We start from the raw sequence: 15,417 nt of genomic DNA on the forward strand, positions 1-15,417 counted from the left end.
TACATTATATATCCTGTATGTTGTGTGATTATATGTCATATTACATTATATATCTCTGTATGTTGTGTGATTATATGTCATATTACATTATATATCTCTGTATGTTGTGTGATTATATGTCATATTACATTATATATCCTGTATGTTGTGTGATTATATGTCATATTACATTATATATCCTGTATGTTGTGTGATTATATGTCATATTACATTATATATCTCTGTATGTTGTGTGATTATATGTCATATTACATTATATATCCTGTATGTTGTGTGATTATATGTCATATTACATTATATATCCCTGTATGTTGTGTGATTATATGTCATATTACATTATATATCTCTGTATGTTGTGTGATTATATGTCATATTACATTATATATCTCTGTATGTTGTGTGATTATATGTCATATTACATTATATATCCTGTATGTTGTGTGATTATATGTCATATTACATTATATATCTCTGTATGTTGTGTGATTATATGTCATATTACATTATATATCTCTGTATGTTGTGTGATTATATGTCATATTACATTATATATCTCTGTATGTTGTGTGATTATATGTCATATTACATTATATATCCTGTATGTTGTGTGATTATATGTCATATTACATTATATATCTCTGTATGTTGTGTGATTATATGTCATATTACATTATATATCTCTGTATGTTGTGTGATTATATGTCATATTACATTATATATCCTGTATGTTGTGTGATTATATGTCATATTACATTATATATCTCTGTATGTTGTGTGATTATATGTCATATTACATTATATATCTCTGTATGTTGTGTGATTATATGTCAGTATTACATTATATATCTCTGTATGTTGTGTGATTATATGTCATATTACATTATATATCCTGTATGTTGTGTGATTATATGTCATATTATATTATATATCCTATATGTTGTGTGATTATATGTCATATTACATTATATATCCTGTATGTTGTGTGATTATATGTCATATTACATTATATATCCTGTATGTTGTGTGATTATATGTCATATTACATTATATATCTCTGTATGTTGTGTGATTATATGTCATATTACATTATATATCCCTGTATGTTGTGTGATTATATGTCATATTACATTATATATCTCTGTATGTTGTGTGATTATATGTCATATTACATTATATATCTCTGTATGTTGTGTGATTATATGTCATATTACATTATATATCTCTGTATGTTGTGTGATTATATGTCATATTACATTATATATCTCTGTATGTTGTGTGATTATATGTCATATTACATTATATATCTCTGTATGTTGTGGTCATTCAGGTGATTATCTAATAGTTTCTTGAAGCTATCAATGCTCCCCGCTGAGACCACCGCCTGTGGAAGGGAATTTCACATCCTTGCCACTCTTACAGTAAAGAACCCTCTACATAGTTTAAGGTTAAACCTCTTTTCTTCTCATTTTAATGAGTGGTCACGAGTCTTATTAAACTCTCTTCTGCAAAAAAGTTTTCTCCCTATTGTGGGGTCACCAGTCCGGTATTTATATATTGTGGGGTCACCAGTCCGGTATTTATATATTGTGGGGTCACCAGTCCGGTATTTGTATATTGTGGGGTCACCAGTCCGGTATTTGTATATTGTGGGGTCACCAGTCTGGTATTTGTATATTGTGGGGTCACCAGTCTGGTATTTATATATTGTGGGGTCACCAGTCCGGTATTTGTATATTGTGGGGTCACCAGTCCGGTATTTATATATTGTGGGGTCACCAGTCCGGTATTTGTATATTGTGGGGTCACCAGTCCGGTATTTATATATTGGGGGGTCACCAGTCCGGTATTTATATATATATATATATATATTGTGGGGTCAGCAGTCCGGTATTTATATATTGTGGGGTCAGCAGTCCGGTATTTATATATTGTGGGGTCAGCAGTCCGGTATTTGTATATTGTGGGGTCACCAGTCCGGTATTTGTATATTGTGGGGTCACCAGTCCGGTATTTGTATATTGTGGGGTCACCAGTCTGGTATTTGTATATTGTGGGGTCACCAGTCTGGTATTTATATATTGTGGGGTCACCAGTCCGGTATTTGTATATTGTGGGGTCACCAGTCCGGTATTTATATATTGTGGGGTCACCAGTCCGGTATTTGTATATTGTGGGGTCACCAGTCCGGTATTTATATATTGGGGGGTCACCAGTCCGGTATTTATATATTGTGGGGTCACCAGTCCGGTATTTGTATATTGTGGGGTCACCAGTCCGGTATTTGTATATTGTGGGGTCACCAGTCCGGTATTTATATATTGTGGGGTCACCAGTCCGGTATTTATATATTGTGGGGTCACCAGTCCGGTATTTATATATTGTGGGGTCACCAGTCCGGTATTTATATATTGTGGGGTCACCAGTCCGGTATTTATATATTGTGGGGTCACCAGTCCGGTATTTATATATTGTGGGGTCACCAGTCCGGTATTTATATATTGTGGGGTCACCAGTCCGGTATTTATATATTGTGGGGTCACCAGTCCGGTATTTATATATTGTGGGGTCACCAGTCCGGTATTTATACAATGAAATCATATCCCCTCTCAAGCGTCTCTTCTCCAGAGAGAATAAGTTCAGAGCTCCCAACCTTTCCTCATAACTAAAATAAAAAATAAGGAAATCTACATGACTTTGGCACATTTCTGGTGATTAGCTGGTCAGTGAAGGAACCCGCCTGTGAGGGAGAGTGTAAAGTATAGGGAAAGGTAATGAGAAGTAGGGAGAGCTGAGGGCCGGCACCTTGGTGATCGCTCAGTCCTCCAGGTTCCCAAATGGAGACATGGAGCCGGTGAGAAGTGGTATTGAGAAGTAGTATTGCATCCTATGTACATCTTCTTCAGGATCGCTACCTCTGCTAGCTGAAGCCATCCTCTGGTAACAAAGTTGGTTGACACAGTACTGGAGAATTCTGAACGGCTTGGCCTAAACTGTATTTATTTATAAATCTGTGCCAAGGGCGGTATACCTGGTGCACCATTACAAGGACACATATGAAGGGACAGCTTTATCCGTGCGTCTGGATGATCATTCCCACCATAAGGTGTCCAATTAAGGCCCCACACTCAAGCACATGTACTTGCCTTCCCTATTCTCCTCTGCCACCCCAATCTGCCACCAGGTTACCCCACATTCCCATGAAGGTGAGCAAGCTAAAAGTTACCCAAGGCTATGCAATCATCCTATGTAACACCACCGTGTCCTGGGGATGGGCCACCCAGACCACAAATACTGCATTGTGGAAAGATGCATGCGTTGTGGCTCATGCTGCATGCAGGACTGCTGGTAGATTGGAGGGGGGATGAGCGGAATGGAAGTACATAAAGAAAAGTGACCTGCCCTGAGAATAATGCTGCGTACACACGAGCGGACTTTACGGCAGACTTTGCTCGGCGGACTTTTCGACGTACTTTAGGACGGACTTTCTAAATGAACGGACTTGCCTACACACAATCCACCAAAGTCTGTCGAATTCGTACGTGATGACGTACACCGGACTAAAACATGGAAGTTCATAGCCAGTAGCCAATAGCTGCCCTAGCGTGGGTTTTTGTCCGTCGAACCAACCTACAGACGAGCGGACTTTTCGACCAGACTCGATTTCGAAGGATTAATTTAAAACATGTTTCAAATCAAAGTCCGTCCAACTTTTGAGCAAACAAAGTCCACTGGAGCCCACACACTATCGAATTGTCTGACGAAATCCAGTCCGCCGGGCAAAGTCTGCCGTAAAGTCCGCTCGTGTGTACATTAGTCGAATTGGTTATTTGAAAAAGAAGTATCTCTTGGTTTGGGGTTCCGAATTTTCCTCAGTATTTTGTCGCAGCTCAAATCACTTATTTGCTCTCTCTTTATACTGCCCAGCATGCCCCTCTATGGGTCACTTTGGAAACGTTTTCTTGTTCTCCGGTCTCTTCTCACTCACTCCTGTGGCTTTCCCCAAAATCTAGACCCGCACTTCTTAGCCCCTTAATGTCCCATTCGCTCCGAGTATGGGACTCCACCAAATATTCCAGTGTTCTAATTTCCCCACATCTGCCACTCCTTCCCCTTTTAGTCAACCCGCTATTTTCTCCAGGCTTGGAGTGCCCTGGTGCCTTCCATTGGCGGGCTTCCCACAAATTTCCCTGCATGCATTCGTTCCTCACGGGTCTTTCTGTCTTTACCTGGGCAGAAATCTGAGACAAATATCAGGCTCCCTATACTGAATGTTTTAGGTTTCTTCAAATTAAGCATTGGCTAACTTCGGTGTTTGCTAATAGAGACCTGACAACCCAACTGTCATTGTTTGAACACGTTTGTCATTGGATGCCTCTCTTCCCCAAATATATATCTACTCTTTACTCACAGCTGAATAACCCCAAAAACCCGAACAGTCACACTTACGTCTCCAGGTGGGAAGAGGACCTTAAAAGCACTAAAGATGGGAAGCTGGTCACAAATTTGGATCACAATGACTTTCTGTTCCATTATTATCCACACAACCAAATTGGCTTTTAAAACAGTTATGAGGTGGTAACTGGTCCTGTCTAGTTTGGTGCGCCTTCAGCCATCTGCTCCTGGCACCTGTTTCAAGGGTTTCTCTGCTCTGGGAGATGTCCTCCACATATGGTGGACATGCCCTATGCACTCCCGGTTTTGGACAAAAGTCCTTAATCTTTTACAATCATTATTAACCTGACCCTTCCCAAGAGATCCATGGAATGTCATGCTACACCTGAAACCTCTAGGCCTCGCCAAACCTCAGATCAACCTGGCCACCTATGTACTACTGGTGGCAAAACAAACAACAGCGAGAGCTTGGAAACAACAGTTCATACTCTTCACCGTGGTCCGCCACTGCTTAGATTTTCTTTCACCAATGAGAAGCTCTCCAGGGTTCTTTTAGATATGCACAAGAAATTTCTTAAAATATGGACCCTGTAGATCCAATATGCTCACCCTTCCATACCAACAGCCAGTTATACATTGCTTTGAGTGCTGAGATTTCTGGTTGGGGTGCGCCTGATTTCCTATTTTCACTTTCCTCTTCTCCTCTCCCACCTTTTACCCTCTTTTCTATTTATCTACTGTAGGCTCTTCCATAGGGCTGATTTCTACTCATGCACTTCTTTGTTCTTTGCATAGTGAACTTTATATATAAGTATCTCCTCCACCAGTGTCCACCTCTCTGGTATAGGCACACTGATTTTATTTCCTCCCATCTACACTGGTTTTCTGTTCTGGTACAATGAATGTACTGCTTGACATGTCAAATGCTTTATCATTTACTACAATTTCTCTACTTGTATGACTGCTACTGAGTTGTACGTCATCGATATCACGCTCCTATCTGTACTTACGATTGCAGTCATACAATATCTTTATTAAAAATTTTCAATAAAAATGTATTGAAAAAGAAATATCTCTATAAGTAGCGATCTCTGAGCCGGTATATATATGAGATATTAGAGATTATAACATCAAGCTGATCCATAATTAAGACAACTGAGAAATCACAGCTCTTCCTGATTGGCCACAAGCTTCTATCTGTCGGGATTATTCGATCAGAGCAAGCATAGGTTTCGGTTGCAGCACGATCCCGGCTCCCCCTTCGTCTTCCAAATAGTGACCTTTCTTTTCCCATTCGGACAGTTATTCACACAACGATTAAAGTTACATGTACAGTAGGAGGGGATGGTGGGGCAACATTCTCCATAGGGGGTATGAGGCTTGGTGAGCACTGAGTCTGGGGGACAGGTAGGTACTTTTACCTCTGGACAAGTCACATTGGCACACAGGCGCTTCACTATAAGAGAAGAAGAGGCATTGTTACCGATCTGATAATAATTCTCAATAAATTGTCAAATCTAAAAGATGGTCAACCATTCCCCCGATATGAGGTAGGAAACACAGGACACCGGAGAGGGGGGTATAATACCTTTTCTATTAAAGGGAATGGAGGGGAGGTAGGAAACACAGGACACTGGAGAGGGGGGTATAATACCTCTTCTATTACAGGGAATGGAGGGGAGGTAGGAAACACAGGACACCAGAGAGGGGGGTATAATACTTCTTCTATTACAGGGAATGGAGGGGGGGGGGTAGGAGACACAGGACACTGTACAGGGGGGTATAATACCTCTTCTATTACAGGGAATGGAGGGGAGGTAGGAGACACAGGACACCGGAGAGGGGGGTATAATACTTCTTCTATTACAGGGAATGGAGGGGAGGTAGGAGACACAGGACACTGTACAGGGGGGTATAATACCTCTTCTATTACAGGGAATGGAGGGGGGGTAGGAGACACAGGACACTGTACAGGGGGGTATAATACCTCTTCTATTACAGGGAATGGAGGGGGGGGTAGGAGACACAGGACACCGGAGAGGGGGGTATAATACTTCTTCTATTACAGGGAATGGAGGGGAGGTAGGAGACACAGGACACCTGAGAGGAGGGTATAATACCTCTTCTATTACAGGGAATGAAGAGGAGGTAGGAGACACAGGACACCGGAGGGGGGGTATAATACCTCTTCTATTACAGGGAATGGAGGGGAGGTAGGAGACACAGGACACCGGAGGGGGGGTATAATACCTCTTCTATTACAGGGAATGGAGGGGAGGTAGGAGACACAGGACACCAGAGAGGGGAGTATAATATTATAGTATAATTCTGTCCCCGAAGAAGTCACGTGATCAGTGACGCAATGCGTCAGTTTGAGCCTGTGACGTCATTCCTGAAGATTCCGATACCCGGAAGAGCAGTGAGGAGGCAATTCCTCTTATTCCTATTGTTCGATGCTTTTTTCAAGTTTGCTAAATATGAGCAGATGGATTTTAGCTCTAATAAATGCTGTGTTTTATTAGCAGTATTGCGCTATGATTGTTTTTTCCCTTTACTTTGAGTAATATCTTTTTGGGAGACAATTGTTTCAAATCGAAATCCCTGTAGGAGGATAAGTGGCTCAGAGACCTGGATCATGCTAGGGAGGAGTGTCATAGGCATTAGAGAAGATTCATCCTTAGCCATCTTCTGCCAACTTATGAGCGCTGTTTGACCAGTTTGATCAAAACTCTGAGGTGAACGGCCATTTCTTCAGAAGGTGTGGAGCAGCCCCCCCCCCGAAAGGATTTGATTATTTCAAACACGGTGTGCATATTGTTCGATCATAGACTTTTGCAGCAGTAAGTCAGAGTGGTGGAACCTTACAAAACTAAGGATCGTTGGGTTTTCCAAAGCCATAGGAAGGAATAAACAGCTTGATAAGTACGTCACCTACCAGCGTCTGTGGAGGAAGCTTGATAGGCTTGTCTCAAATAATGGAGACTCTTTCTCAGGGAGTGACAATGTGACAGGCATGCCTCTTTGTTGCTGAAAAGGGATTATGGGAAATACCACTTGCCCAGCCCTTACCAGAATTGCAAACAAGGTAGAGCAGTTAAATTGGTTGTAGGCCTGGTTGATAGTATGGATTCTAAGACAAAGTCCAAGTTGGGGATCCTGGAAACTGCCAGGCCAGGAGGAGGGACCTCGATCGGGCAGCCATGTCAGTTTTTCCTCCTCTGAGGGTCGTGGCCTATGCTGGTGACATGTCTGTTTTCATCTCTGGGACAGAGGAGGCGGAGGAGGTGGTCTCGGTGATGGAGCAGTATGATGAGCTATCTGGCTCACAGATCAATCAGTATAACAGTGAGATTTTCTGGATGGGAGAGGAAGGCAACAGCTTTGAGCTTCTGGACGTCTTCCCAGAGCCCGACAGGAAATTAAAATTTTAGGGAGGGAGGGTCTGCGTTTGAGTAATCTGGAGAGAATCCCTTTTCGGATTTGGCCTGGCTTTTGTTCCATGGCATAATCTATGGGGGTTGTTTATGAAAGGCAAATCCACTTTGCACTACAAGTGCACTTGGAAGTGCAGTCACTGTAGATCTGAGGGGATGATCTGAAATGAGGGGAATCTCTGCTGATTTTATCATCCAATCATGTGCAAGCTAAAATGCTGTTTTTTTATTTCCTTGCATGTCCCTCTCAGATCTACAGCGACTGCACTTTCAATGCACTTTCAGTGCACTTTCAAGTACACTTGCAGTGCACTTGTAGTGCAAAGTGGATTTGCCTTTTGTAAATAACCCCCTATGTGAAGGGCAACTTGAAGCATTGCTCTGTGGAGAACCGTGGTTGTCTAAGGGTGGTGGTGTGGAGGAGATGATGGGCCATTTCTTGCTTCAGTGCCCCTTCAATATAGAAGTCTAGAGGTGGGTGGGTGGGTGGGGCTCTGGGTATCCCTTTCCTTTCCTGCTTTAGTTATGTGGAGTGGTCATACGGGCTGTGACGGGAGTCACTTTGGGCAGGGGGCTTGTGGAACCCAGGTTACCTTGGAGAGCTCTGGAATCTCCTTGTCCAGCTCCCCCGGACCCTCCTATGTGTAAGGCACCCTATGTCCATTAGGGGCACAGGGTGGCTGAGAACTCCAGTTGAGTCTGCCTAACCTGACTCACCGTACAACCACACCGGACTCAGCATTTCACTTACCTGTGTTATCCAGGGTTCTATATGTGTGGTTTGGGTTGAGAGAAGGAAGGGGTTTGTTCACTTTGGACATTAACGTTTGTGAGCAAAATCCTTCAAGAAATGTATGAAGATGGATGATTTCACCTTTCAGACTACTACATCGTTTGAGGTGGGTGGGAATTTGTTATGTGTTTGAGGTGTGGCTGTATCCCATTGTTCTATTGTTTCCGTCTGTCTTGTGAGCAACCTATTATGGGATGTATTTGTGTTCCTAGCATGTAGACTGGGGGCAGGGAGGGTGGAATTCCTCGAACAGCCCTCCCTGCTGATAAGACAGTCTACTAATGAGATGTTTGAATACACCTGTGTATCTATGTTACCCCACCCTGTGTCATTATGCAAAGAAGGGGGGATTGTCCCCTGAGTGTATATCTGTTGGTACATGTGTAAAACAGTCTTATGTTTGTTTTCACCCTACACTGATGCTTCAAAAAAGTGACTGGGTGGGCCAAGGGAACTTGGATCGTGCTGGTATCGGACAAACAAAGCATTTACGGCAGACATCCTGTTGACGACGGAATCCGTACCACGGATCTTTTGAGATGCATCGGGATTTAGATTTTCGATTTTGAGACACTTTTTCTAGTTAGCACGGTGTCATCCGGGAAAAAAGTCCTTCCTGTCGAGGTGGTGGTGCACAACATTCTGGGTGAGGTTGGGAAGATTTGGGGTCTTGAGAAGGACAGGTGGAGGAATGTCAGTCTAGGTGAGATTGGGTAGATTGGGGGTCTTGAGAAGGACAGGTGGAGGAATGTCAGTCTAGGTGAGGTTGGGTAGATTGGGGGTCTTGAGAAGGACAGGTGGAGGAATGTCAGTCTAGGTGAGGTTGGGTAGATTGGGGGTCTTGAGAAGGACATGTGGAGGAATGTCAGTCTAGGTGAGGTTGGGTAGATTTGGGGTCTTGAGAAGGACAGGTGGAGGAATGTCAGTCTAGGTGAGATTGGGTAGATTGGGGGTCTTGAGAAGGACAGGTGGAGGAATGTCAGTCTAGGTGAGGTTGGGTAGATTGGGGGTCTTGAGAAGGACAGGTGGAGGAATGTCAGTCTAGGTGAGGTTGGGTAGATTGGGGGGTCTTGAGAAGGACAGGTGGAGGAATGTCAGTCTGGGTGAGGTTGGGTAGATTGGGGGTCTTGAGAAGGACATGTGGAGGAATGTCAGTCTAGGTGAGGTTGGGTAGATTGGGGGTCTTGAGAAGGACAGGTGGTGGTTGGGGGTCTGGACAAAGATGTGGAGGAATGTCAGGTCTCCGTAGCTGTTGTCTGTCAGTCTTTGGGTGTGCAGCTTTTCTTTCCTTCCTTTCACGTCCCTCTAGATTTTTATAAAAGTCTGTTTTTATTCTGAAGTAAGCTATTTTTGTTTGTTTATATATCATTTATTTATTCTGTATATATATGTAAATATGTTTTTATTATGTTATATGTTTGTAAGATTTTTAATAAACAAAAATGTATACATAGACATAACCATAACCTATATATAACATAGACATAATATAAGCAGACTTACTTAGAGATTTATAACATTGATCTTTGTTTTCGAACTGAAACGTTCGGTCACATCCCCCCGAGGTGCAGACACATTCATCCCCCACCATGTCACAGCCGCTGCGGGTACATTTATACTCAAACAGATGATCGTAGTCGACTGCAGGAATAAGAAAGTAAAAACAAACAATGAATCTCCTAGAACAGTATAATGACATCAGTGCTACTTATTTACGAAAAACTAAACAGCGGAATGTGATGCCGGCAAGCGATTATCAGACTCCATGATGGGAAGACGGCAACTTCATTGGGTCTTAAAGCCAAACTTCGGCTATTTCAATAAAACACAATGGGAAGGAGATTGAATATTTTATTTATTTGGTTGTTTATACAAATCTGTAAAAATCGCAATGTTCATTAAAAATTCAGTCTCCTGGCCTTGTGTTTTTTTGGGTTGTTTTTTTGGTGTGTGATTTTGTTTTTTGGAAGAAAGAGGAGGGTGAGAACGGTGACTGTGTAGCCCAATAGAAGAAAAAGAGTATGGAAGAGGAACATTTGGTGAAACGGCCTTACAGGAATCGTATTGGGGGTTGCAGTACAGGGGGTCGTACTGCGCCATCTGGAAGTCGAGGATACAGGTATGTTTGGTGATACAGTCACACATTCCCATCACCCGGAAACAGCCGCTTCGTTTGGGGCAGTTTTCATCGTCATCTTCCATGTATGCTTTGGGTGTTTCCCCTGGAATTTCTGTTTGTAAGACAAAAGAAGATTACATTGTATCATGTATTATTAGCAGATAGTTCTCTTATAGTGGTCTTACACACTTCTATTTTATTATTCAGTTGATCGTATTGCTTTGACAGCACTGAGATGCTTTGAATACGATAATATTTCAATCGATCAAAAAATGAGATTACACGGTGGAAATCATTGATAATTAACTTCCTACTAGCATTTAAAATAGCTTCCCTATGTATGGCATATTGCTTGACTAGGCTGTAGACAATATATTGAATATTGCTATCAGGAGAGATTAATTGGAAAAGAAATGGAACATTTAATCGAAGAGTGCGGCAACCATTCAGCTGGGCATGGATGGCTTGAATTTTGCCCAATTAATTCTGAATTGACTGAAACTCCAGTCATGGATGGACCTGCAAACCTCACCCACATCAATGGAAGTCGATTTAAAAATTGATCCAGGTAGAAAATTATCATCCATAGTTAAAAGGACAGGATATAGTTGGGAGGGAGGGTTATAGGTTGGGTGTATAGTTGGGAGGTAGTATTATAGGTTGGGTGTATAGTTGGGAGGGAGGATTATAGGTTGGGTGTATAGTTGGGAGGGAGGGTTATAGGATGGGTTTATAGTTGGGAGGGAGGGTTATAGGTTGGGTATATAGTTGGGAGGGAGGGTTATAGGATGGGTTTATAGTTGGGAGGGAGGGTTATAGGATGGGTTTATAGTTGGGAGGGAGGGTTATAAGGTGGGTGTATAGTTGGGAGGGAGGGTTATAGGATGGGTGTATAGTTGGGTTATAGGATGGGTGTATAGTTGGGAGGGAAGATTATAGGATTAGTATATAGTAGGGAGGGTTATAGGTTGGGTGTATAGTTGGGAGGGAGGGTTATAGGATAAGTATATAGTTGGGAGGGAGGGTTATAGGTTGGGTATATAGCTGGGAGGTTGGGTTATAGGTTGGGTATATAGTTGGGAGGTTGGGTTATAGGATGAGTATATAGTTGGGAGGGAGGGTTATAGCTTGGGTATATAGTTGGGAGGTTGGGTTATAGGTTGGGTATACAGTTGGGAGGTTGGGTTATAGGTTGGATATATAGCTGGGAGGTTGAGTTATAGGTTGGGTATATAGTTGGGAGGTTGGGTTATAGGTTGGGTATATAGTTGGGAGGGAGGGTTATAGGATGAGTATATAGTTGGGAGGGAGGGTTATAGGATGAGTATATAGTTGGGAGGGAGGGTTATAGGTTGGGTGTATAGTTGGGACGGAGGGTTATAGGATGAGTATATAGTTGGGAGGTTGGGTTATAGGTTGGGTATATAGTTGGGAGAGAGGGTTATAGGTTGGGTATATAGTTGGGAGGGAGGGTTATAGCATGAGTATATGGTTGGGAGGGAGGGTTATAGGTTGGGTATATAGTTGGAAGGGAGGGTTATAGGTTGGGTATATAGTTGGGAGGGTGGTTTTTGGTTGGGTATATAGTTGGGAGAGAGGGTTATAGGTTGGGTGTATAGTTGGGAGGGATGGTTATAGGTTGGGTGTATAGTTGGGAGGGAGGGTTATAGGTTGGGTGTATAGTTGGGAGGGAGGGTTATAGGTTGGGTGTATAGTTGGGAGGGAGGGTTATAGGTTGGGTGTATAGTTGGGAGGGAGGGTTATAGGTTGGGTATATAGTTGGGAGGGTGGTTTTTGGTTGGGTATATAGTTGGGAGAGAGGGTTATAGGTTGGGTGTATAGTTGGGAGGGATAGTTATAGGTTGGGTGTATAGTTGGGAGGGAGGGTTATAGGTTGGGTGTATAGTTGGGAGGGAGGGTTATAGGTTGGGTGTATAGTTGGGAGGGAGGGTTATAGGTTGGGTGTATAGTTGGGAGGGAGGGTTATAGGATGAGTGTATAGTTGGGAGGGAGGGTTATAGGTTGGGTGTATAGTTGGGATGGAGGGCTATAGGATGGTTATATAGTTGGGAGGTAGGGTTATAGGATGGGTATATAGTTGGGAGGTTCGGTTATAGGATGAGTATATAGTTGAGAGGTAGGGTTATAGGTTGGGTGTATAGTTGGGAGGGAGGGTTATAGGTTGGGTATATTGATGGGAGGAAGGGTTATAGGATGGGTATATAATTGGGAGGGTTATAGGTTGGGTATATAGTTGGGAGGTAGGGTTATAGGATGGGTGTATAGTTGGGAGGGTTATAGGATGGTGTAAAGTTGGGAGGGAGGGTTATAGGTTGGGTGTATAGTTGGGAGGTTGGGTTATAGGATGGGTGTATAGTTGGGAGGGAGGGTTATAGGATGAGTATATAGTAGGGAGGGTTATAGGTTTGGTGTATAGTTGGGAGGGTTATAGAATGAGTCTATAGTTGGGAGGGAGGGTTATAGGTTGGGTATATAGTTGGGAGGGAGGTTTATAGGTTGGGTGTATAGTTGGGAGGGAGGGTTATAGGTTGGGTATATAGATGGGAGGGAGATTTATAGGTTGGGTGTATAGTTGGGAGGGAGGGTTATAGGATGGGTGTATGGTTGGGAGGGAGGGTTATAGGTTGGATATATAGTTGGGAGGGAGGGTTATAGGATGGGTATATAGTTGGGAGGTTGGGTTATAGGTTGGGTATATAGTTGGAAGGTAGGGTTATAGGATGGGTTTATAGTTGGGAGGGAGGGTTATAGGTTGTGTGTATAGTTGGGAGGTTGGGTTATAGGTTTGGTGTATAGCTTGGAGGGAGGGTTATAGGTTGGGTATATAGTTGGGAGGTAGGGCTATACATTGGATATATAGCTGGAAGGCAGGGTTATAGTTTGGGTGTATAGTTGGGAGGGAGGGTTATAGGACGGGTATATAGTTGGGAGGTTGGGTTATAGGTTGGGTGTATAGCTGAGAGGGAGGGTTATAGGATGGGTGTATAGTTGGGAGGGTTATAGGATGGGTATATAGTTGGGAGGTTGGGTTATAGGTTGGGTATATAGTTGGGTGGAAGGGTTATAGGATGGGTATATAGTTGGGAGGGTTATAGGTTGGGTATATAGTGGGGAGGGAGGGTTATAGGTTGGGTATATAGTTGGGAGGGAGGGTTATAGGATGAGTATATAGTTGGGAGGTTGGGTTATAGGTTGGGTATTGTCACAGACAGAGCCAGAACAGAGGCTGTTGGAGAGGACTGTATGCAAGCCTGTTGCCCACCGATTTTGGGCCCTAGCATTTGAGGTGAATGAGAAATCCAGTCTGAACTGTATTAATCGGACTCAGTCATGTATATATTGTATGGGGACTCCTTACTGTAGATTTGTGTCCCTGAAGAGGGAGGGGGGATTCCTCCAGCAGCCCCCTGCTGATAAGACTGATTCATTCTGCTGGGACACATCCTGTGAGGAGATGCTGGTGTTATCAACATGTGTTTATGTTAATTGAGAGAGCTGATCACATTAGCCACCAGCCCTGGCTAGGAGACGAATGGTCTAGGCTGAGGAGGGGGGAGATTGTTGTTTGTATTGTTAATTGTATTAATGTGTGAAGCTCGGTGCCCACAAGACTGTCATCTGGTCTGGGTACATTTTGTAGTAAATTAGCTCATGTTAATTAGGTTAGCTTTGAGTCATCCCTGCTGTATAAAGGTCTGTGAGATCTCAAAATAAAGGTAGTTCTGATGTACTCCAAGACTGGTGTTGTCTAGTTCTTGGGGGTTCCTATAGCCAGATCCATTGGACTCGTGTTCCAGAACTTAGGAAGCGGTATATGACGGAAGCACTCAAGCGGAGTGTGGGGCGTTCCGTGACATTGGTGGCAAGCAGCGGGAAAGCTTCCTGAAGTCTGAAGTCTGGGACATCCAAACCTCCAACTGGATCCAAGATCAGCATAGCAGACTTCAGTCACCCCAGCGGAGATATGGACCTGGCATCAGAATTCCCGGGGCTGCTGCGGATCATCCTTTCAACGTACACCAGGACTGTGTCTGAGGATGAATACCTGGAGCTCAGGCAGCTGATTCGGGTGGAGCTCTGAATGGCAGCCCTCCGTCTTGCTGGTATAAAACAGGGCAAGTGCTTTCCAACCCAAGAGCAATGGGCCAGTGACCAACGGGCATTGCGGGTGGCATTCCTGGGAGAGCAGCCCCAGGAGCAATGGGTGACTGAGTTGGACAGGTTGGTCCAGCAGGAGATAGAGCTGGACAATCGTTATCGGGCTCTGCAATGGCACGCAGAGGAGGGATATTTAGGGGAGACAACAGAATGCTCTCCGGAGGGATATGACTTTGGCGGCCCTGGATTGCTGTGGGAGAACCTTACAGATCTTTTTATGTTTGGCGATGAGGGGGAACCTGACCTTGAGGACATGAGAGACTATAGAGAGTCTATGCTCGGTCTTGCAGGGGTCTCAGAGCTCAAACCTGATCTGGCCCATTTGCTAAGGAAGGAACAGCATCTGGAAAGGGCATACAGGAAACTGCTAGAACAAGTTCAGCAGCATGCCAGAGAATCGGCAGTGGAAAATCCGGAGATTGCCGTCCCCAAACCTGAAGTGCTGACAACAGGGCAGAGCTCTGCTAACCTCTGTCCAGAAATGATAACATCTTCTGGGT

General features: G+C 43.6%; 1 protein-coding gene across 1 annotated transcript; it reads right to left on the minus strand.

The window, feature by feature from the left end:
• Positions 1-5,404: 5,404 nt before the first annotated feature.
• Positions 5,405-10,850, minus strand: LOC141111437 (cysteine-rich motor neuron 1 protein-like; the record flags this gene model as incomplete). Its single annotated transcript, XM_073603733.1, is given in 3 exon segments — positions 5,405-5,848; positions 10,123-10,260; positions 10,674-10,850. Coding segments are annotated over 3 exon segments (557 nt in total), but the record flags the coding sequence as incomplete, so codon positions are not given.
• Between the last annotated feature and the right edge of the window lie 4,567 nt (positions 10,851-15,417).

This window comes from Aquarana catesbeiana, linkage group LG10 (assembly GCF_042186555.1).
Source record: "Aquarana catesbeiana isolate 2022-GZ linkage group LG10, ASM4218655v1, whole genome shotgun sequence".
NCBI classification, from domain to species: Eukaryota; Metazoa; Chordata; class Amphibia; order Anura; family Ranidae; genus Aquarana; species Aquarana catesbeiana.